Genomic DNA, 24,416 nt, shown 5'->3' with positions numbered 1-24,416 from the left:
CAGGAATAAAAAAAAACTTGAAAAACAAAAGACGTAATAGTTATGACGAAATATACTTCCGTCTATTTTGTTATATGAAAACTCTAAAAAGGTATGTTTGTTTTTTCGGAAAATCCCATACACATATCAAGTAACAGCAGTTACATAAAATAATAAAATATGCATTTAAAAAATTAATAAAGCATGACCTAACTACTGCAGCATATGGGACCCTCGTCTCGATAAGAATCAATACAACTTTCGTATGTCCCTGCCTCTAAATGATTAATCACGCAGGCAAAAAGTGGTCATGCCAAAAGTATCATTATGAAGCCATTTTTCTCTCTGCGCCACAAACCTTGGTCACAGATCCATAGCGAGCACATGCGGCATGAAAGTCACACAGAGATCACATCACAAGTCATTTATTTATCAAAGAATATGCGAGCTGGAGCCCCCTCCAAGAGCACGGAGAAAAAACTGACAACAGCCTACTTTAGTACACTAACCAGATGAGATGCCGACCAGTTGCCATGTCGTCAACAACACACTCGCATCAAGGAGAAACTGTGCAGACTGGCCGGTACATAGAAAACTTTCAAATACTATAACACACACCTTAAAAACTGCTTTTAAATGCAACATTTTTCCAAGCGTGTTTAAATAAGCACCGTGCAAATTGTTACATGTTGTGATTTCTAAGTAAAAAAAGATTTAAAACAAATGGAGATAGATTTTACAAATGGAGATAGATTATACAATGGGTTTGTGATAAAATGTTATTATTCATATTCTTTGGGTCTTTAGGTAAAGCCACGTAGATAGAAAAATAATAATTTACGTGGCTTTACCGAAAGACCCAAAGAATATGAATTCCTTCAGTCACGAAAGCTACAAGTCAAGATCATGATTATTCAGTTAATGGTTTTTACATTAACTGCTGTTCCAACAATTTTCTATATCTTCCTTCCTGCCTTTATCAGGCATCAAATTATGTGTTCACATTTATTTACCCAGTTTCCAAAATGTACACTATGTCCGAGTCAATAAGAACTATAGAAATAAAGACCAAAAACATGGATATTCTCTACGCAACTTTTAGTGGCGTGTAAATATAAATAAAAGGATATCTTCTAAATGACCAAGACTGCTACCCAACGAGCATAAGCAGATTGAAAACTAATTTCTTTAGAACTGCTTTTATGTGTGTTAGTTTGTTTAGCACGGTTGGCTACGTACGGTGCAAAAGAAGTTCAACATACATACAAACGTAACATTATCAGCCAGGCACACGGGAGTGACAGGACCGTCAACTACAACCACGTAAATTTTTTTTTTTTCCGCTTAGGATTATGGGGGGGATTCAAGATGGTGGTCTCAAGTGTGAACCTTTGAAGTAAGATCCCTGGTGCTCCGTGCCCACCCAGACACCCCCACACTCGGCAGATCCATATCGGCGTAATCTTGCAGAGACAGTGTGAAACGCACAATCCACTGATTAGAGGATTCAAGTGCTAAAACGGGAGTGTTACAACCGGTTTAAAAAAAAAAAACCCACGCACGTACGAAAGTTAACGAATGCCCAAAGAGAGAATCTGAGAGCGGCACGCTTGGTCGACACCACACACGTCCACCACGGTTGCACCTTTTCCACCAAGGAAAGAAGGAAAGGTCAGGCTTTCAACGCGAAAGGACTGTAGTGCCCCTTAGTGGTAGCCCAGCACGCCTGCACTGCAATACAATGCAGCGAGACGCAAGTTGTGACCTGCAAAGTGGAAATATTTTTTTTTAAATGCTTCATTGTATGAAAAGAGAATAGCAACTATCGCTAGAAGCCTTGTGTTTAATAAAGGAGAGAAATGTCGTGTTCAACAAAGGATATAACAACACCTGAGTCATAATGTACAATATTATTTCCTCTTTTCACTAATGCATCTGTAAACTAGCTTTGTACATGGACAGGACCTTTTGCCATTCCACTGTTGGATGAGGGCCTCCCCATGCCATGCCGGTCATGGGGGTTATTGACCACACTGGGAAGCGTTAGCACACTGTGCTACGAATCTGGCGACCTGGGTTCGATTCCAGCTTACGGCCAACACCAGTGACGATTGTCTGAACCAGTCCTGGGCCTCCCCTCGGTCGACTCAGCCTCAAATGAGTACCTGGTGCAGTATGTAAACATCGCCACTCGGGAGACGAAGGCGGCTTGGCCTGGTGTTGGCCACACACCCCCTCGCGTGCCGTGCCGACTTTCATAGGTGCTCACTAACAGCACTTACCCCAAAAATGTAAGGTTATACGGGGGATCTTTGTATTTGGCCACACTACAGCACACTGGTCAGTGTGCGTTGGTAAAGGTGGGAAGCATAGACGTGGGAGCATAGAAGTTACAGCACAACAACATATTTTGCTGCACTGCCAATTCCTGTCCACCAAACAGTCCCCAATTAGTAACTGGTTCTATTAATGTAACAACAACAAAAAATTCAAAACTGGGTGGCCGTGGCCACAACTCGATGGGAGGCAACGGCTTCACTCAACAGTGAAAGGATGACGAACTAAACCAGCAGGGACCCGTTGAGCCGGCGGCGCTGAGCAGGCCTTGGTCAGGCCACCAGCACGTAGCGAATGATCTCGCACAGGTCGTAGCCCGTGACGGCGAAGGCCCGTCCCTGCGCGTCGCAGAACTTGGCACCGCTTATCTGGACATCTGTCACGCACTCGCTGTGCCTGTGCTCAATCTGCAACAAAAAAGGGGCAAAAACAAAAAAAAGTTCCGGTCACCGGCGTGACGTAACACCGTCACCTCCTCGGCCCACGTCTCTCCAACAACAATTCCTCCAGCGCCATTACAGTCCAGATTTCCTTGTTGAGGCGCTTGATGTGCACATCACCTACAAATAAAATCACCATCATCTTTAAAGCGTTGAGACTCGGGTGATTTTTTCCCAGGATAAATCAAACAATTAGTACATCTAATCTAATAATTTTGGTAAATGCGTACAAACTGGACTGTGGTGGAACATGAGTAAAATATTCTTATACTGAGTTCACACAGTGCGTGGCATTTACCACAACTCACTGTTTTGCCATTTAAAACAACGCAACCATTACAAGGTATAAAATCTCTTTGGGCAGAAAGAAACTATTTTTATGAACACTAACATGAAGAAATTTACCTGTATACCATTTACAATAGACAATACTGAAATATAAAGTGTAGATGCGGAGAGTAAGCTTGACGTTCCGTTCAGTTAGATAAGTGTTCGTTGCAAATATTTATTTCAGAAGACAGCTGCTTAAAAGCACACGGTTCGTTCCACAGCTCCCATTTGGTCTCGTGTCCCTCATTGGAACGTTTCGCCACCTTCACTCGTGCCTCTCCCGTGGGACGTACAATATTTCCATTTCGCACAGCAGCCTCACGCACTGACGCCACTGTCTGTGAGACAAACTAATTGGTTGATAAGCCACCGATACGCCAAGTTGAAATTGCGTAGATTGTCTTTTACCGAGCCACAGGAAGGTTCGGATTGCCGGGAGATACAACAACACCTGCATGTAATCGCCTTGGATAAAAGAGACATATCAGCTAACCCCCCCCCCCCCCCCTGACAAGATTGTCTTGATAAAACATGCAGGTGTTGCATGCTTTGACAGTTCCAAAGAACAACAAGCAGGTATACATATTTGAACCACTTTTATCTGCACCAGCGTCTCTCATCCGTTCGTCGGAAATGATTGGGAATTCATTGACATAACTTGAGCGAACAACAGATGTGCAGGGCGATAAATGTAGGGCTCGTGATAAATACGGGCTTACACTTTATTTCAATGGTGTGAAACGCTCATTCTGGTTTCCTGAAAATGGTTGACATTCTTTAATTACAAAAAAAAAACTGTGCAAGCATAAAAATGCTTCCATCACCTTTCATGTAAAATCAACACGCAGCTTTATATTTCACAGCACGTCCCTAGTACAACGTGTATGTTCTAACGCAAAGATGAAAGAGGACAAAAACATCCTTTGTATTAACGATTTAATATAGATGTAGTATAAGCTTGGGAATATTTGACCACGGGGGCATGGGATATAAATTCAGTTCTAGATCTACAATTTGACAGCAATGATAGCCTATTTGATCCTGGTTGTATTACCCAAAGGTAGAGTAACACAATTGGTTCAAGTTACCTCAATAAGACCCGTGTCGGCTGCCCGCCCCAATTTCCACACTCTCACAAAGGAGTCTTCAGCACCTGAGAGAAGCTGAAACAGTCACAGCACACACACACGCACACTAGCACAGGATAGAGCGCAAGCCTTTTCAGGAAGCCCGAAATAAGTGACCCCTGAATTCGGAGCTGATCATAGTGACCACTAGGCAACTATGTCTAACAATATGCCTTTCAAATGTTCCCCAATTGTATCCCAATTGTGTTATCAGTGTCACTTCATACGACAAAATATATATTCGGACCTATTGTAGAGCAGTGCAACACTGCTGTGATATCCACACACGGAAACGGATACAATAAAATCACGTCCGAGATCTGTTCAAGTGATCTCTGATCACCACAGTATGGGGCAGGACTTTCATACCCGCCATCCCATGTACCAGTGATGTTCTTCACATGACAGTCAAACCAACATTTTAATTGTCGGAGCTGAAATGTATAAAAATGAAGTGCAGAAACAAATTGAATGTGTTGGGGTTGTTTTTTGTGCTGTCACATTGGTGATTGGGCTGACACCATCCACTTATTACACTTTAGAAACTGGTTAAATCCTAAGCTAGCAACCTGGGTTGAAACCCCCAATCTTCGCAGCTCCAGCTCAGTAATCTTAGCTCTTAGCCAACTGGCCAACCTCGAGCCAACCAAATATTTAAAACAAAACACAAAGTGCAATGAAGCTACGGACGGCGATGACAGCTGCTGCCGCTGCTGCCGCAGGGCTCACTCACACGCCCGCTCTCCGGGGCCACATCGAGCACGTTGATCCAGCGCGCGTGGGCGTTGGCCTCGGCCGCCAGGGCCCCCGTGGCGCCGTCGTACACACGGATCTGGCCCGAGCCATAGCCGGCGGCCACGATGCCGTCCCACAGTGCCACCGAGGTACACGAGCACCTGCAACCGACACGGCGTGGCAGCAAACGCGAGCCTCCTCCTCCTCCTCATCCTGCTCCTTCTCTCAAATTCACGATTTTTCCTTTAGAGCCCTGGTTTGTGAATTGATTGCATAAGTGGGTCGCTAAATCTCCTAGTGTTTCCTGGTTGGAAATAAATTTTCGATTTAAAGCTTTCGTGACTGCAGGGATTCATCTTCTTGGTTCTTTCGGTAAAGTCACGTAGAATGGAAATAATAAAATAACAAAAATAAAACATAATAAAATAATTCTCACGACGTTTCGGCCACAACGCAAGCAGCCGTCCTCAGGTGAAGAACAGGTCTGTCGAGAAGACAGAGTCTGAATGACACACCCCAGGCTTGGAGCGTCTATTGGAAATGAATTCTTTTTTTTTTCAAAGCCCCAATGGGCTTCATCAAAAAGCCAACCAGGACCTATTTTCATACGTGTACCAAGGTGGCACTGGAGATTCAGAACAAGTCAGGCCACCATTTAACATTGACAATGTTGCAATAGCTGCTACCTAACAATTTCAATGGGAAGTTCAACATGCAATTTGATAACATGTAACACAAAAGAGTGGGTTATGAATACTGCTAAGTTAAATTGAGAAAGTGTTATTCGAGTATGTCACTGATTACTATTCTCATTCAATATAAAGTCACAAAGACACATCGAGATGGCTTTTAGGCAATACTTTAGCAAACGCGAAAGAATACTGTGAACATACATAAAATAAGCGCAACATACACATTTATTCGAATGAAGACATTTTGTTTATGTGCGTATGCGTGTTTTTTTTAAAGATTTATTGCACACACAACTATGCCATAATATTTCAGTTGTCTGGACAACCTGAGGAGAACTTATGTGTTTTAGAATAACGTATGTGTTTTGTGCATGCGCCAAGGGAACATTAAGATTGAGAGCCATAAAGGAAATATTTGTGTAAATGACCATATCAGACAGTAGCTCTGGCTGCTGTGGCGTTAGCAGTACTGAGATGAAGCCATGCAGCTTGCACACAGGTGATTGGGAAAAGTATTAGCACAAGAAGCTATTTTACCATCTTTCATGGCTGTTTAATAATGCATATTTCATTAGAAAAAAAAAATCTAACTCAACCCAGTGCAGAAACAGTGACTCTGGGTGACCTTTGAAAAAAGTTCAAGATTAAATTGGTATTCCTTTTTTGCCCAGTCAGCTTCATACATGCAAGAGAGCAAGAATTCATTGTGTCCTTAATTATATCTCGATTTGCTTCTGGCTTTAACAGTACGCACTGAATGCAAAATGAAAGTATGAGCTCACTAAGAAACGTTTGTTAAAATACTGGCTCTTAGTTTCAACTGAGAGTGGGGAAACTACGAGTTCTGATGTGTGTGCAATTATCTCTACAAAGAGTTGGAAGTTGCGTTATCACACTGCACTATATTCTTGGCCGACCTGGGCTCAAGCCTTAGCCGTGCACGCGAGTAACAGTCGATATGTGAAGCTAGCATATGCTTACCATACATAAACTGAGCTCACGATGAGTACCTGGTGCGGTTTGTGAAAGTCAGTACGGAGAAGACAAAGGTGGCCAGGTGTGATGCTGACCATCCCACTCCTTTTGTGTAGTACCAGTGGGCCTTACACCGACTAAATGGTGGACCTTTATACACGTACGTAAGTTTCTATCATGTGTACAAATATTAGAACAATGTTTTGGCACACTTAATTCCCTACACTTTAATCCTATAATAATCCTAGATTGTTTACTTGTTTCAGCAAAACGGCAATCATGCGTGTGAACTAAATGTGGGTCTAACTTATTTTTGCTGCAAAGGGCTATTGTACAACAAACATGGAATTACTTTTACTGATAGTGCAAAGACCGTAGCGTGTCTATGGTCAAGCATATTACTATCCACTGATCGAAATATACAAAGTTGTCACCACAAACAAGCCTCTTTTACTTGAATTTTGCGCATTAAAGTTAGCGACTTACTCGATGCTTGCCAAAATCAGCAATAAGTGATTTTAAATATCTGACATCACAATGCAAAATAAGGGCAATCAATAGTTTGCATGAATTTAAAAGAGGGACTATCTTTGCCAAGCCACTAAATACACAGTCATCGCAGCCATTTCGCGCCACCCAAACGTGCTCTCAGAAAGGCTTGAGAGATTTTTTTGCTCAAACATTTAATAAAAAACCCACTTTTTTCCCGAAATCCCCACATGATGTGTAAAAGTGTAAAAACATGATTAATTTGTCATCCTGATTTATTGAACTTTGCAGAGCGCAGTTCCCCCGTGTGATTTTGGCCCCGAGTAGAAAGCTGGCAAAGGAAAGCGTAGACTTCTCCCTTTTTGGAATGTGCCAGGTCCCTGATTTACAACTGCTATATATTAGTCTGCGCAGTCAGACCAATAATCTCCCTCGCAATTTAAGCGAATGAACCGCTGAGGACATGGACTTTTATCCTTTAACACGCAACGGAACAACTCGGGTTTTGCCCATAAAGCCACGCCGTGTCCTGTGGCCATCACTCACCCATATGCAGGCAGCTTGTGCAGCAAGGTAAACTCCTCTCCCGATTTCCATACACACAGCACCCCGCTGTCATCGGCCGTGACCAGGTCAGGGACACAGTCCTGCGGGGAGAGTGGCAGCGGCTTAAACGTTAATGCTTTTAGCGCAAGGGGCTGCCTTAAAGTGCCACAAAATCAGATGTGCGCATGTGGCAGACGAGCGGTAATGGCAAATGGACTATGGGCTTAGGCGCTATTACAATGTGCGTATCACTTACAGAAATGACGTTAAAACGACAATAATGTTCAACGGGAAGATGGTGACAACCGTACATGAATTAAAATATGGAAAAATTAAAGCGTGAAGAGTTTCTGAAATCTAACAGGAAGTGTCCTTTTCAAAGTGAAAAACTAACTTGATTATTAGAAAAAGTTGTGTTCAGCTTACATACAAAAGCAAAGGTTGCATATAGTTGTGTAACTTATGTCGGGTTGATTAGTAAACAATTAAAGCCAATCCTGTAACAAAACTGTAATTATAAACATACTAATTACAGATTAGGCTGTTGTAGAAATCTAGGCTTCCAGTTGTGTAATTAGTCAATTCCCAAAATTTCCAAATAATTGCAATTACCAATGCTCAAACCTTTTACCATATTTATAAAAATGGCTGTCGCAATTTATAAGCATCACCACATAATACAATCACACTAGGTTTAAAAGGAAACATTTCAATAATATGACAGCACGATTAAAATAAGAATACTGTGTCCCTCAAATACAAATCCCTGATAACTTCAACACTTATAAGCTATACTTAGTTGCATTAATTTTGTGAACTAAATCACAGACAATTATTTCATCACACAGTAAAAGACACTTACAAATTATAAATATGCTGCGATGATTGCTGGCTGTCAACCAACGTAACGGTGACAAAAAAAAAACCCCACACACAAGCCGGTAGGTCACAGAGGTTAAAGCCAGCATGAATAAAACTGGGATGGTGTGAATGTTTGGGGTTCCCGTGGCAGGGTTTCACATTTCAGCCCTCCAAGTTCCGGTCTAATGGCTGTCTGAGTGTCAGGATCTGTCCTCGCGGCAGCTCCTTGCTGGCAAAATTCCCAACGCGACTCCTCGAGTAGGGAGCATGGCACCGCCGCAAGACGGCTCGGCCAGCAGGTTCCACCCCCCCCCCTCGTCTATAGAGCGCCGGCCACAGCGGCGTCGCATACATAAGCAAATGTACGCCGCGCTGTCGCGACCAAAACTACCTCAAGTGTCTCGATTAACTTGCGCGGCGATTATCGTTCTACTGCAGAGCCAAATTTTGAAGGAAGAAAAAACGTAATTTCTTTCACACTGCATGTAGCCAGCCGTGCTAATCAACTGGGCGAGAAAACTGTTTTTTTTAGGGCATAACCAGATCTGGCGAGCGGGAAAAATGATGTAATGGAAAGACGAGTTGGATGCTTGTGATTGCTCGCTGCAGATGTCTATTGTTGGATGGCTAAAATTGACTTACTAAAATGACTATGATGTTTATTAATGATTCTACCTTTTAACTTGATGAGCAAATGTAGTGAGAGCATAATCCCGAGTGGTAACCTTCCAGGACACTAGCCTTCCAATGTACATGGCTGCAGTGGAGAGACCGTGCCAAAGGTGCTGCCGAAGCTAATTACCTTCAATAGATATAACTGTTTGTTATTCCCACTTGAGATGTTGTATTCTTATCAGTAGGAGTTGTAAGGTACATGTTCCAGGCACAAAGATCCCATGACACTACACAAAGAGAGCCCTCCCGATCTTTTAGAAGCATGTGTGCCTACAACATAAAAACACATGTCTACAATGTAAATATATATTTTACATTGGGAAAAAAAAACTACGTGAAAAAATGTTGAACAGAAACGAATCCTAAATGCAAGGCATCATGCTGTGGGCATGGTTTGCAAGGGGTTTCCCACCTTCGGCAGACAGAATGTTGGTGCGGCCGCCTCGAATAAAGGGGCCCGGGTAGTCAACCACGAAGAAAGTAGTCAACAGCAATTTCTTAGTCGATTAATCATCTTAATTGGCGAATCGTTGGTATAACAACATTCGTGTTTTTGTGCATAGAAGTGTGCGTATGGGACAAAGGCTGGTCCTAAAACCACACTGTAGTTTCTTTATTAGCCATTACAAACCCACTGCTAGACAAAGGCCTCCCCGCAATGTTTTCCAATCATCACGATTTCTTTCCACCTCCGTTCGGCGCCATTCTAAACTTAGCATTTTCAGAGATGAAGACTAAGCTGCAAAGCGAAGACGTTTATGGAATGTATGCGAGGCCAGGTTAAACCCATGGCATGTGCTTCTTCGGCTCCTTGGCTACTTCAACGGTGGCCAAGAAAATACACAAGGGGAGAAGCAGGGAGGGGAAAAAAATTCAACATGCTGGGATGTGCAGCCAGGCTGGCAGGCATCATCCTGAAGCCCTCGTAAAGCCACGGCTGGCGGTGGGAGCGTGCGGGGAGTGCATGAGTGACTCACACAATCCCCACTGAGCTCCTGTGGGCTTACAGTGCAGAAACCGGGAAGCATGCGGCAGGAGATGAGAGGAGCTGAAGGGGGATGGGGGAGCGGGGAGGACTTGGAAATTGGAATCAGTCTTGCAAGCTAGGCCTTGGCCTTGTCAAACCGTGCTGATTTACGACTTCTTTTCCTTGCCGTCCATTAAGTCTGCTCCCGATAGCGTGCCAAGTTCAGGTGCTTTATCTCTTTTAAATGTTCCAAGACACTCCTACACCCCCCCCAAAAAAAAAAACCTACAGGGCTATTTTATGTCCTCCTTTGTGCAAACATTGACTCTTGCTTTACATTTGGAAAATCATAACCCCATTCTTACGAACATTTGTTACATAAACATATTTACCAGAGGTGTGGACTCGAGTCATGTGACTTGGACTCGAGTCAGACTCGAGTCATGAATTTGATGACTTGCGACTCGACTTGGACTTGCATAACAATGACTTTGTCCCACCTATGAGATGTGGACTCGAGTCATGTGACTTGGACTCGAGTCAGACTCGAGTCATGAATTTGATGACTTGCGACTCGACTTGGACTTGCATAACAATGACTTTGTCCCACCTCTGATATTTACTATCCATAAACACGACCAAACAGTACATGGAACTTCTTTGATTGACGAGAATATCTCAGTATTAAAGACAAATGTGAACTCCAAAGGCAAGTGCATTTGAATGAATGATATAGGACTGGAATAATCAGTTTATTATTTAATAAAGAGCTATGGAAACAAAAAAAATCCCACAGTGCTGCACAGTTACACTGAACAGCAGCGAATGCGTATGTGTCTGCACCGCTACACCGGTAGGAGAGAAAGACATTGTGCCCCGTTATGATTTAAAACTCTGAGCAGAATCCCAGCACATGAGCATATATACTTCAAGACGAATATAATGAAAAGCGATGAAACAGCTCTGGTGGCTCGCACAAGCTCGAAACTCCACGAGGAGCACACCAGGATGGGGGTGACGTGATGAATAGACGTGTCATGCGGCAGTGTTGCCGGAGAATAAAGGTTGCACAAACACTAGTGACCCACGGGCCAGGCCACTGACCCCTAGCCGCCTTTAATGGGCAAATCAGACGCGCCGAAACCAGCGCAGCCCCATGCCGCTCCTTTGATCCGCCTCCCAGGCGATGGTGGGATTTAGTAACAGACGGCTGTTCCTATGGGCAGACTGACATAGCTCTCTCATTTAACGCTTTAACAATGATACTTCCTGCTATGTCAATTAATGTTCGCAAGGAATAAGCGTAAATCGTGGTTATTTTTTCCAATTTTTTGTTTCACCAGTTGAAGAGTAAAACAAGTTTTTATTTTATTTCAAAGTATAATGATGTGTTGATATATACATAAATTTGGTATGTAACAATGCATTGGGACAAATATATAAACCGTTATGCACATGATACACAAATCTAATCATGCTTATGAAAATGTATTATTTACAATTTATGTAAATTATATGCTCCATATGCATGCTGAACTTATTTCGCACCGTACGTAGCCAACCGTGCTAATTTAATGTTACATTTAGGCTATCGCAGCAAAGACACGGTGCAAGCGAGGCAGATGAAACAATAAACAATTTAATTGAGTTGGTCAAAAGAGACGAAAAATATATTATTCGATTGATTCTGTAACTCTGAATCATGACGATGTATCAATATTAAGAATATAAAGTGCATGTGCCTAATATACCATTTACATTTCTTGAAGACATTTTTTAAAAAAATTCATGCATGAAGATGTCCATGTATTTTTTTATTGACCCAAAATATCAAAGTGTTTATTAAATTAAACATTACATAAAGTAAGTTGAAGAAAATAAATCTAACAAAAGGTTGCTTGGACTGGAATTCTTAATTTAATGTAGTTGAATTTCGATTTAAAGCTTTCGTGACTGCAGGGATTCATCCTCTTGGTTTTTTCGGTAAAGTCACGTAGAAGGGAAGTAATAAAATAATAAAAATAAAACATTTTATTATGTTTTATTTTTATTATTTTATTACTTCCCTTCTACGTGACTTTACCGAAAAAACCAAGAGGATTAATGTAGTTGCCCAGTGTTTTTTTCTAATTGTGTGTGTATATATGTATAGACACACACAATTAGAAAAAAAACATAATATGACTAAGAAATTATGATTACGTCAGCTATCTATCGGTCACAGTACTAGCAATTAATGGTGCATATATGCTTGTCAGGTCTGCGATATTCTGAATATAAAACGCATGGTTCCAATAAAGCTGTCTGGATTCGTACAGCTGATGGTAATAAGAGTTACTGCTTTTCTAATAACTTTTCATATTGCCATGATTTCACATAACTCTTCATTTCTTTTCTAATCACTTTCCTTCCCCATTTGATTTCTAGCTGTCCTTAATATTACAATATGCAGTAATCTAAAACTAATAAAATATACCAAATATAAATTTTAAAAATATTGCTGAAACTTTTATCCACTTATTTATCAATAACTTTTTTTTATAATTTAGTAAACTCGGCTTACACCATTGTGGAATAATGGGTGAAGAAAAACATTAAGTATTAATACTTGCGCGCCAAAATTAAAGCTAAATAATATTGCAACAAAGTTATTGAAAAATATTCACCAGAACATATCACACCTTTTTAAAACCAAGAACTGTCATTCTAATAAAATCTATACAGACATAAAACTGTCAGTTGTTTATATTATTGTAATGACCATATGTAACATTTTCATTTTATTTTTTTCGCAATTCATTAACTCTTTGTAAACATTCTACAGCATATTAAATGCTCACTATTTTTTTTAAAAACCCAATAATCAATAAAAGAGCATTATCTCCTCCTACAGTTCACAAGCAGTAATGCAATGTCCACATTGAGCCATGTCAAAGGCAAACAGTTATCATGCCAGTATTTAAAATCTACTATTGTCTCTTGTATCAAATCATGGAAAACCTGCAGACCCAATTAGTCATTCGAACAAGCCTCTTTAGATATGGCTATTACATCAATCTTCTGAAGAATTCAAACTGATGGCATGGTCTCTGCAGCCCATCTGTTCTACAAGCACGACCTTTTCCCGAAACAGATTGCCTGTGACGGTTGGAATTTGTGAGTCGTTACCATCGTATCCGAGGCATGTAGATCAGTTACAACTTTTTTGACGAGCTGAAAATATTCAGTCGTACACTTTTAATGCTCCAGACTTTAAACGCTTCAGTCACAGCTCAAGTTAACATCGTTCACAATTTCACTCCTGTCACGTTGCGTGAAATGTTTCACTATGTCTGCAAAATAGGTAACCGTGTCCGTGAAATTCACCAACATGCATGAAAGGATACATTTTGTAAAATAAATGGATTCACCATTGAAAACACACAATAAATTAGTTTGACCGTAAAAAAAATCACGTAAACTAAAATTCATGTACACCAATTATAACTCAAACCAAGCCCCTTGCCCTGCAATAAAACACAACCAATTACAAGGCCTCACACTACACCAGAACCAATACATTGACATGGATTAGTTGAACCAAATAATCAATGATATAATAACTTCATTCTCGATGGTTGATTGAGGCAAGAGCACAATTGTGTGGCAAATGGCTGAGCCGCAGTACAGGTGTTTCAAATCAAGTGACTGTTTTTTGTTCCCCAAAGCCACGGAATGTCAAAATACGTAATAATTTGGGTTAGCTGGCCAAACTAAACTACGGTTGTTGTTCTTTTCCTGTGAAAGACGGTGGTCATGCATCTCAATCTAACATGCAGGGAATTTAAACTGCCTGCGACCAGCGCTCCGTGAAGTTCGGAATTACGCCCATGACACACTAAAATATTTCCAAGTGACCTACACGTGGCACCAGTCATAACTGTTTGCTTTGGATGTAAAAAGTTGGCTGCTTTCCACTGTGTATGCTTCCAAACACAAGACATGGGAATGTAACACTATTTCCACACTTGCCGACCTGAAATTGAACTCGGTACGTTGAGAGGATATTTTCTATTTCATATTTAGGTCAATTGTATAAACATTAGCATACTATTACAATAAAGCACAGCTATGCAGGTTGTGTACACATATACACGAATTCGAATCAATTTCAAGTAAAAAATACAAGTACTGTAGCTCAAATGCCTTGAATCATGTGTACTTTGAATAAACAGTAAAACCTTGGATTGCGAGTAACTTGGTCTGCGAGTGTTTTGCAAGACGAGAAAACATTTAAAATAAATATTAATTTGATAAACGAGCGAGGTCTTGCAATACGAGTAGTACAGTATTCGCTTTGTCTGCTGAGCGTCACGTGATCACAACTGATATACAAGTGCTTTGGATTACAAACACGTTTCCGGAACGAATTATGCTCGCAATCCAAGGTTTTACTGTATTCATCTCAGTTACAATAAAATATACAGAAATCTTCCTTAGACCATATTACCTGGAACGCGCCCGATTTCATCACATTTCAGAAGCTAAGCAGAATCTGAGCATGCCTAGTCCTTGGATGGGCAACCACCATGCATAACAGGTGTTATAGGCTATTGTAGAACTTATGTTGTGGTTATCCGAGGACAGCACAGCAAAATCTACGTTTGTACTGTACTATGCTCCCTGTCTTCACCAATCCGCATGGTGAAATATGATCAAATAACCCCTGCAACTGGTAGAGAGGCCCTCATCCAACAGAGCATTGACAAAAAGTCTGTAAGTGTACACTAAAATCTATCATGTTCATATGCTATACATGTATTCTAGGGATGAGTTTCAGAGTGTAAAATGTTGCATTTTTAAGAAAAGTTTGTATATTTTCAGATAATTTACCTTATGTTATATATGTATGTGTCTTCGGGCACATAACAGTGATGTCCTTCTACACCATGTGACACAATTGTTGGCGGGAAAACAGTGGAAGTGACATAATATCAGTGACATCACTTCCCTTTTTGAAATAATTTGAAAAAAAAAACTAATTTTCAATCATCAGAAATATCATATCAAGGTCTGATTTTTTAAACGTTTTTTTTAATTAATCCAAAACATCGAGGGCACAACCCTTCTATACACCTACATATATGCATCCACACTTTTGATTATATCTACCAAATATGTGTTCAATGAACAATCCATTAGCCTTTGGTATTTGCCATTCAATGTGACCTCTATAAATGCATGGAGCATGAGTAGCAGACAGAGTACTAACTATGGCACTATAAATCCACATCCATTACACTCATGCCACAGCAATTAGAGTGCCCTTTGATAAAGCTGCAATGAATTTGCTTTTAAAACTTCATCCTAGAGCTATTGTGCAATGAATTAGCTCTTAAACTTCATGCTTTATGGCCTTGGCAGATGAGTATGCCTTCCCTGAGGATGGCAGATGAGTCGAGCCTTAATCCTCCTTCCATCGGGGACGTACTGTTTGAATGTATTATTGCGCCCATCATGTTTAATACATCCTCTATTTGTGAGTGACAGCCTGGAATGTTTCCAATTTGCCATTGTTTGACTGCAGTATGTACAATATCTCCAGCTATGAATTAGTGATGAGGAGTCATTTGCCTCAAGGTTCATGAGACCTCCAGAATGTCTGATAATAAAGATTTTACCTGCTGCCCAGTTTCATCATGCCATATAGCATGGTAATCCCCAAAGAACGCTGCCTCCGTTTCTTTAAAGAGCACCATGAATAATGTATCAGCACTTTGGCAAACTGCTTCTTAATGTAAAACCCACTAAAAGTCTCTTTAATAATACAGAGGACCTATCTTTCCTGCGGCGAATGGCGTTGGCCCGCTCTACTTTACCAGAAGGCCAGGACAGGGATTATAAATATTTCAGGTTAATATCTTCCAATGGGGATTTAATTACCATAATGTCCAGTTTAAGATCAATGATGTTTTATGGAGATTGAAAGCTTTGTTCCTGCTCTCTTCATGTTAAAGTGCTGGCAAGATTCATACAGCATGGATTACTGCAGCGCATGCATCATTTTGAGGCTGATGGCCCTTTTTGTCAAAACGACAGCTATTACTGATCCATAATTTATAACTAAAGTAGTGAAATTGATATTTTGGTATTATGCTGCCAGTTTCATAATCTGAATAAAAGCAAGGCTTCCGAGACAAATACCAATTAAAATAAATTAAGTAAGACTAAGTAGCTAAAGTGTTTCAAAAGCACAAACATGGAAGGATATTAAAAGTAATCTTAAAGTTGGAAGTGCATTATCCCGTTCAGTCACGTGATATATTTTTCCTTAAAAACACAGTTTCAATTTTGGTAAAACTGGTCATTTATTGCTATATTTTGATGAGTCTATCGTGCAATATTTTTTCAGTAGACTGCTATTATTTACATTGAAGTAGAATAATAAAATGTGAACATTAAAATGCAGACACCTGCTTATGCGAGTTTACGTTATGTTATAACAACTTTTGACTAGAGACAACACACTCAAATTTAATCTAACACACAGCAGCTCGCACACACCCAGGATAAACAACCGCTGCTCCAAGATACGAGACAGGGTCCACATTTCCACATCAAAGTGTGGCCCTAGTCAACTCACTTTTCTCATGGAGCACTCGGCAGCAATAGAGGTGATGGCCTCCGTGTGCTGCCCCAGCTCTTCGGACAGCGTGATGTTGGTGCCCTTCACGGGGACGTCAAACACTAAGATGCACCCCGAGGATGTCCCTGCCGAAACACCAAGACAAACGCACGCAGAGCACAGCTGCTCGTGCTGGCTTAGCATCAAGCTCCATACAATTTATGTCTCAAGGCTTGCCAAGCCTGAATGAGGCAGAATAAACAAGGTCAGCGTTGTGCTGCAGTGCTGTTGCGATCATTGATAAAAGTTAATGTGTGCACAATGTGAATGCTTTCACGTAAGTGGGTAAAGCATTTTTAGAGGGACGGCATTGAAATGACAGAAATAGTTGACTTTGCATTGCACTGCATGACAGAATGTACCTTTGCCATCACCTTGGGGAGGCAATTCACAAGACATTCGAAATTGCATGCATGCACGTGACCGTATGTAATTCAATATTAAGGATATAACAGATGCAACTGTATTTCAAAGCTAGAAAGACACACAGCTCTCAACGATTTAAACATTTTAATCCATGCTATCTTAAAATGTAGTTATTAAGTGCAAGTGCAATAAAATAAGTAAATATAATAGTATACATTTACATCAATCTCAACGGCGGCGTGGTGTATTTCGCAAATATGCCCGACTGAGGGCGGGCACAAGCCGGCGTGAGTAGGTTAAACGTTGAGTTTTATAAGGGCACCACGGGGTGACCAGCCCCTCCCCACCCAGCCCCATCCCTCCCACCCCCAACCCAGCCCCTCCCCACTCCACCCAGCCCTACCCCTCCCATTTTTGGATGCACGACGGACGGACACAATAATCCCCTGTGGGCTGGTGGAACCAGGTGGTTCTACCAGTACCAGCACATGTCCATATCTATTAAGGTGGCATCATATAACCCAAGTTGGTCAAGAGATGCTGACATTTGCAGCCAATCTAAATTACACGTGTCAAGAGCTAATGATCCCGGCTCTGAAGATTTTAAAACACGAGTGAATTATATAATCTCAGAGGTCAAACTAGCTCTGTTCCCTCTAATGAAGTAAGAAATACGTAACTAACATGTACTCCAGGTTAGAAGCGAGAGGAAAAATTTCCTCTCTCTTTGGTGTGGTCAGAGCCATCATGGACAATGCCTCAAAACATTTCACTTACCCTTCCTCAGTGACGTTATACTGCCACCTTCTGTTACAAACTAATACTACAAGAACTGTCTTAAAATAAATTAAATCACGACGTTTCGGGCGCAACACAAGCAAGCGTCCTTGTGTTGCGCCCGAAACGTCGTGATTTAATTTATTTTTTTACCTACGTGACTTTACTGAAAAAACCGAAGAGTATGAATCCTTACAGTCACGAAAACTTCAAATCTAGAACGAACTGTCTTCATGGTTTTCTTCACACGTAGAGTAGTTCCAAGTGATGTACATATCACGTAAAATACAACTATATGGATAATTATTTGGCAAGTAAATTTATATTTTTTTATATACTGTAGTCAACTTACCAACACAGATGTAATGACCTCCCACAGCTGCTATTCCTCTTGCAAATATAGCCCGAGCTGCATGCATAATAGAAGCAAAGACATTACAAAAAAATAAGTTACTCAAAGTCAAATAGATATATCTGAATTTGAACCAGTTATTTACGTATCAACATATCGTTGCATTACTTGTATATTAGTCACTGGGTGGAGCAGTGGAACAGTGGTCAGGGCACTGCACCATAAACTCGATAACCTAAGTTTGATGCCTGGCAATGACCAACATCGACAGCAAGTGATGTCTGAATAGGTCCAGAGCTCTCCACTTCACCAACCAGCACCGATCAGTCAGGTGAATTATTTTATAAAGAACCCCGACTATCAAAATGGCGTGGAGAGGCCTTCATCCAGCAGCAGAGTGTCAATTGGCTGTAAAGTTTCAGTACTTTAGTCACTGGGTCATTGTGAACATACATTAAGTTAAGGTGAATATGCAAAGAAAACAATAACTCACCGCAATCATTAACAGTTCTTTACAATATACAATATACATTTGAGGTAATGGCTTTTCTTCAGAAAATTCCCCAAAATTTCAGGCCATTATAACTATATTATGCAATAAGGCAGTGTCAATGATAAGTGTGGAACGTTTTCTTTCATTCATGCAAGTGTGCCACTGCCAATGCATTCCATTCATTTATATGCATATAAATACACACCTCATAGTATTACTATTGCACGCTCATAAGCATTATACCTGTTGGAGTCTCGGGAATTTCCAATGCATGCCAGTACACCATTATAGAGCCATCCGATTCGTACATCTGCAAATAGTCACGCACAATATCAAAAACAAGAAGAAGACACTCTTGAGTAAACCAAAGTTGGTGGCTTGCACTTCTCTGTGTGCAACACCATTATATCTGCAGCGCCGTCATTTTTCACCTGTATTCCACGGAGAGATGTGAGCACCAACAGCACCCGAGATGGGAGGATGCACCAGCTGGCCTGCAACGGCGGTCAAAAAGCCACAGCACATAACACTTGCAGTTAATTGTTTGTTGTGATCAGTGGACATAATATGAAATACATGCATCGCTTAAAATATGAAAATCATCAGCCATGATAAATTCACTGATGGATGAAGGCCACCCCATGCTGTCAACATATAAGTCCTATGATGCATCAAACCATCTAGCTCCCGTACATCTGCATTGTTCTTGGTACATGTTTAACCTTTTATTCCGCTTTCTTTCCGAATGTGCATGTCTATGATTTATATGTCACAGCAGGTGATATCGAATAATCCCACACTAGACCACTAATCTCTTCGCCTTGGGTCACCCAGCCCTTACCTCTATTCACTCATCCCAAACGATAATTTTTTTTATAGATCCAACCATGGCCGTAACTATTTGAGATGTGACAATGCATCGATAAGTAGTTATAGTTAAATTATGACGTTCATGACACTTACATTACAGCGTATGTGAAAATATCTGTTTTAGATTCATGCTCTCTATGGCGCCCTCTAGTGCCACGGTGGCGAGATGTTATCTCCCTCGCCAGGTATGCAGGAGGCCGTGGGTTCGATCCCGACCCTGACGCCTGCTGTATGTTTGGAGTTTGCATGTTCTCCCCGTGGACACATTAGTTTAGAGTATTTCGCAGCTATAAATATCCACATGATAAGCCACTTCGTTGAGCTATCATTTGTGGCCAGGTCGCTTCTGAAAAAGAGCTATATAGTTCAATGGGCCTTACCTGCTAAAATAAAACATTGTTTATAGTGTCTCTAGTGGACGACCTTCCGCCAACAGTAACGCAGTAAATGTCAGGCCTGCACCTTTTGCCTTTTCTACAAACATTATGCATACTTGTCAACCTATACGGTTTACCCGTATTCCTGTACAGGGACATTGAAATTTCAGGTCCTTACGGCATACAGCTGTTTCAATACGGGCAAATTTGTTTTCGTCTATTTGTTTGTGTTTCTCCCTTGTGATGGGACTTTGTAGGATGAACGCTGAGATTTATAAGGGCACGGGGTGACCAATAAGGTCTGAATTGGTCTGTGGTAGTGCGCCTTGGTGTCTACATCTTTTGCAGTCATTTTTGTATTACTTAAGTATAAATATATGTTAATTTTGATTCATGTTGTTTTTTTCTGACTTTATGTAAACGACAATTCAAAAATTCGCCCATTTTCCCATTGAAAATATGTCAATTTCAAAATATCACTGTATTGGTCCTAAAAGCAAAGTTTGTGGGGAATAATAGCCATTTTTCTATACTTTGTAGGCATAAGCAATTACGAAATAACACTTACTACCCAGGAACAAAAATTGCGTTACAGTGTTAGGCAATGGGTTCACGTGAACCCTTCAGTCGACCCGCTCACTCGCCCCTTGCCCCCAAACACCGCCGTCTACTCAACCCTCGCGCTCATCGTCCAACCTGACAATCCACATCATCCACATCACTTCACCCCTGGCCACGACCACGCCTGGGCAGCAACAACCATGTCCCTGACCCGAGTTGTCCATCCAGCAACGCAAGTCAAAAACACCACCCACGTGTTCCGACTCCCAACTACATGCCTCGCCTCACCCTCCTCCTCCCTCACCCTCCTCCCGCCTCACCTGCAGCACGAGCGATGCTGCCTGAGCGGCGGCGCCTCCCTCCTTCGCCTGCAGCTGTCGGTGCGAGAGGTTGAGGCCGTCGGCCGAGGCGCTCACCATGCACACGGACGAGCGATGCACCACGGCCATGTAGGTGAGGCTGCGCTCTGGCACGCACAGCACGCTCAGGTTGTTGTACAGCGCCGACGCGCTGTTCTTCATCTGTATGCTCTTCTCCTTCTTGTACACCGAGCTGCTGTTGTTGATGTTGCCGCCGCCGCTGCTGCTTAAAGACGACGAAGAAGAAGAAACGGCGGCGGCTGTGGTGGACGTCATGGCCTCGGTAGCGTCTCTTTCTCTCGTTGAGTTGGTGTTGGTTGGGCGGGGGGTTTGGGGGTGATGACGTCAACGCGCCGCCGCTCGGTGACGTCATCACGCACGACCGAGCAACGTTGATTTGGAAAGGAGACGACGGCGGCGGTGGGTGACGTCGCCGTCGCTTAGCGACGCCCCCCCCCTACTACGTCATCACGCACGCGGAAATGGCGACTAGACGCCCGGCCGCCGTCGCATAGCAACACACGCCTCCCCCCATTACGTCATCACGCACGCGGAAATGGCGACGACACGCCCCCCCCTACGTCATCGCGCACGCGGAAATGGCGATGACACGCCCCCCCTACGTCATCGCGCACGCGGAAATGGCGACGAGACGCGCGGCCGCCGTCGCATAGCAACGCCGCCGCCACTGCCGCGATGGCGTCGCCGCGGTAACCACCACGCGGCCCTGGGCACGGAACGTGTCGCGGCATTTGTGTTCGCTCTCTCCGCGTGTGTTTCGTTGGCTTCCCTCATCGATTGCGCCTTCGTTGCACCCGTCGTTGCCTCTACTTCTGCGTCGTTTCGTGCTGCGCCGCCGCTCGACGCCGAGCTGAAGGGACCGCGGCGAGACGGTGAGCTCACCCGCAAGATCGCGCCGATGTGAATCTTGAGAATTCCTCTTGATCGTCTTGGTTCTTTCGGTAAAGTCACGTAGAAGGGAAGTAATAAAATAATGAAAATAAAACATATTTTATATTATTTTATTATGTTTTATTTTTATTATTGTATTACTTCCCTTCTACGTGACTTTACCGAAAGAACCAAGAAGATGAATCCCTGCAGTCACGAAAGCTTTAAATCGAAACTCGTCTTGAATCCACTCCCCTTCATGGTTGTAGTTGACGGTCTTGTCACTCATTTGTGCCTGGCTGATAATGTCACGCATGTGTGTGTTGAACTCAGTTCGCATCGTACGTAGCCAACCGTGATAGTGGGAGGTTGTGGGGGGTTGGGGGGGGGTACATGGATGGGTGGGTGGTGAGGAGAATCGAGGTTTTCCTTACAAACATTGAAATGTTGCCGCTCTAACTGTTCAGAACAGTTCGGCCTGGGCACAGGACACGATGCTTAGAGACTGCCAGCCACGGGAGGGACCTCCAACGTGGTCTTTGGAGTTCTAAAGTGAGCTCGTTTGTGGATTATTAGACATCGCAGGATCGTGAGAGATGACAATGACTTGAGAAATCGGTGATCCATAAGTTTATTGATCATGACTGGCCATCGAACAAAGACGGCGATTGCATCGCGCGCTTTCACATGCGCACTTATGTGGCCGTCTGGAACGCTCTTCCCTTTGACACGAGGAATCCACTGGAGCTGGGCACTTTTAAATCGAGAATGAAAACTAATTTTTTTAGAATTGTGTTTTGTGTTTAGTTTGTCCTTCCACCGCACCTCCGATTAGCACGGTTGACAACGTACGGTGCGAAAGAAGTTCAAAATACATGTATGTATGCAGACCTGCCCCTACTGGACATCTGTGAAAATACATTTATAGCTCATCGGATTCCTTTAGTATAAATACATATTCAGATTCTGATACATGGCTGCTGCTCATGATGATGATAATGACGATTGCAAGTGACGTCTCAACATGTGTCTTTGCAGAGACCATGTCACGCTCTGGCACCACGAGGTCTCGGACAGAGAAGGGCCGCAGCACGGCCGTTCCCCCGCCTGTCGCCCCCGCGCCCGTGGTCGTGTCCAACGATATCATCCCTGGTCGCCTCACCGAGGCCGAGTGGCTCGCTATGCTGGACCTGGAGGATGGTGAGATGTACGTGAGGGACCTTCTCGAGGAGCTATTGGAGTGCACCATGGAGGAGTGCCACAAAATATACATCCAGAGACAGGTTCGTCTCGGCGTTGGTTAAGGTTCACCGTCGTTGACTTAAGTTCGCGTTGATGTTAATTCATTGGCTTTACAAAAAAGGCAAGAAGTACCCCAGCTGGTTTTAAATCATTCCAAGGAAGTGTATTTTAGTGATGCTTTTATTTTTAGTTTTGAGATGTATACAAATGTTACAGGTTCTCTGTATCCTTGCAACACACAAAAAAGGCATACAATGTTATCTCATATTCTTGGTTCTTTCGGTAAAGTCACGTAGAAGGGAAACCATAAAATAAGAAAAATATAAAGCAATCAAATTCTCACGACAAAATCGCTGTCCGTGGTGCTAACGTTAAGAAAAAAACGCCACTTTTTTCAAAATTTCTTGCTGTGTTTTTCACACCTGATGATGATTGCCTGTGTTGCAGTCGAAACGTCGTGAGAATGTTATTGTTTTATATTTGTATTATTTTATTGTTTCCCTTCTACGTGACTTTACCGAAATAACCAAGAATATGAATCTCTGCAGTCACGAAAGCTTTAAATCAAAATGTTTTTCTCACTTACCTAATCTAGTAATTCAATTTTAAATAAAGTCAAAAGTCTGAACCAACCTAAGGCAAAGCCACGAAAGTTGTTTATAGTGTATTGCATTTTTATTAATTTAACCACTTCACTGATAGACAATGTAAGTATTTAAAAACAAAAAAAAATTCGTTATTATCTCTCTCATTCTTGGTGGTGTGTCTCCCTCTGTCACGTACACCAGCTGATCCCATTCACAGTGAGCCAGGCAAAGGAAGCTCTTCTGAATGTGATTGAGTGCCGCTTCCTGGCGCGAGACGAGGGGCAACTGTCAGTGGAATGTGACTCCAGCTGGCAGGAGGACCTGGAACCCCAGCCATGTTCTATCGACACCTGGGCACAGGGATCTGTCCCCATTACAGATTCTGCCCCCTCTGGACTGACTTCTCGCACTGCCCCGGTTAGTTGTTACTGGGCCTCTGGTTTAGGCGAATGGATAAGAACCTTTTTCACTTCCTGTATGGTGCTTTTGCATGTACCAGATATCTCAGTCCACTTTGGTTCAATATCCCTTCCTTTCGTGCTTGGTATAGTCTCACAAAAATATCTCTAGCGCTAATGAATAAACTTGCGTGAGATGTGCGATATACATGTATGCGAGCAAGTGTTTTGTTTTATGTAAAGTGTACCGATATTGATAAAATGTCATGTTTCCACAGGAGCCTGAATTATTTCCAAAGGAGCCTGAAGTGGATCTTGAAGAGGAG

The 24,416-nt window shown here is 42.3% G+C and overlaps 2 protein-coding genes across 5 annotated transcripts; one reads left to right on the top strand and one right to left on the bottom strand.

Annotated features, from left to right (window-relative positions):
- Positions 1–388: 388 nt before the first annotated feature.
- On the bottom strand, positions 389–21,292 carry WDR54 (WD repeat domain 54). Of its 4 annotated transcripts, none has more exons than XM_078861583.1 (9): positions 20,934–21,292; positions 19,237–19,299; positions 19,049–19,115; positions 18,313–18,369; positions 16,776–16,903; positions 7,651–7,772; positions 4,947–5,109; positions 4,175–4,249; positions 389–2,723 (listed from the first exon to the last, which is right to left on the bottom strand). In XM_078861583.1, exons 1-9 carry the CDS (start codon positions 21,246–21,248, stop codon positions 2,589–2,591), a joined length of 1,125 nt encoding a protein of 374 aa, XP_078717709.1. In that variant the 5' UTR covers positions 21,249–21,292; the 3' UTR covers positions 389–2,588. The 4 variants fall into 4 exon arrangements, with proteins under 4 accessions (XP_078717709.1, XP_078717710.1, XP_078717713.1 ...); XM_078861584.1 differs by having other exon boundaries at positions 7,651–7,751; XM_078861587.1 differs by having other exon boundaries at positions 21,030–21,292.
- Positions 21,293–21,528: 236 nt separating this feature from the next.
- On the top strand, positions 21,529–23,976 carry C12H2orf81 (chromosome 12 C2orf81 homolog). The gene is made up of 3 exons (XM_078861838.1): positions 21,529–21,865; positions 22,902–23,146; positions 23,910–23,976. The coding sequence occupies exons 1-3, from the start codon at positions 21,529–21,531 to the stop codon at positions 23,910–23,912; spliced, it is 585 nt and encodes a 194-aa protein (XP_078717964.1). The 3' UTR covers positions 23,913–23,976.
- Positions 23,977–24,416: the final 440 nt, after the last annotated feature.

The sequence above is a fragment of the Lampetra fluviatilis genome, chromosome 12, assembly GCF_964198595.1.
Source record: "Lampetra fluviatilis chromosome 12, kcLamFluv1.1, whole genome shotgun sequence".
NCBI lineage: Eukaryota > Metazoa > Chordata > Hyperoartia > Petromyzontiformes > Petromyzontidae > Lampetra > Lampetra fluviatilis.
Note: the sequence above shows the minus strand (reverse complement) of the source record. Positions and strands in the feature narration are given on the sequence as shown.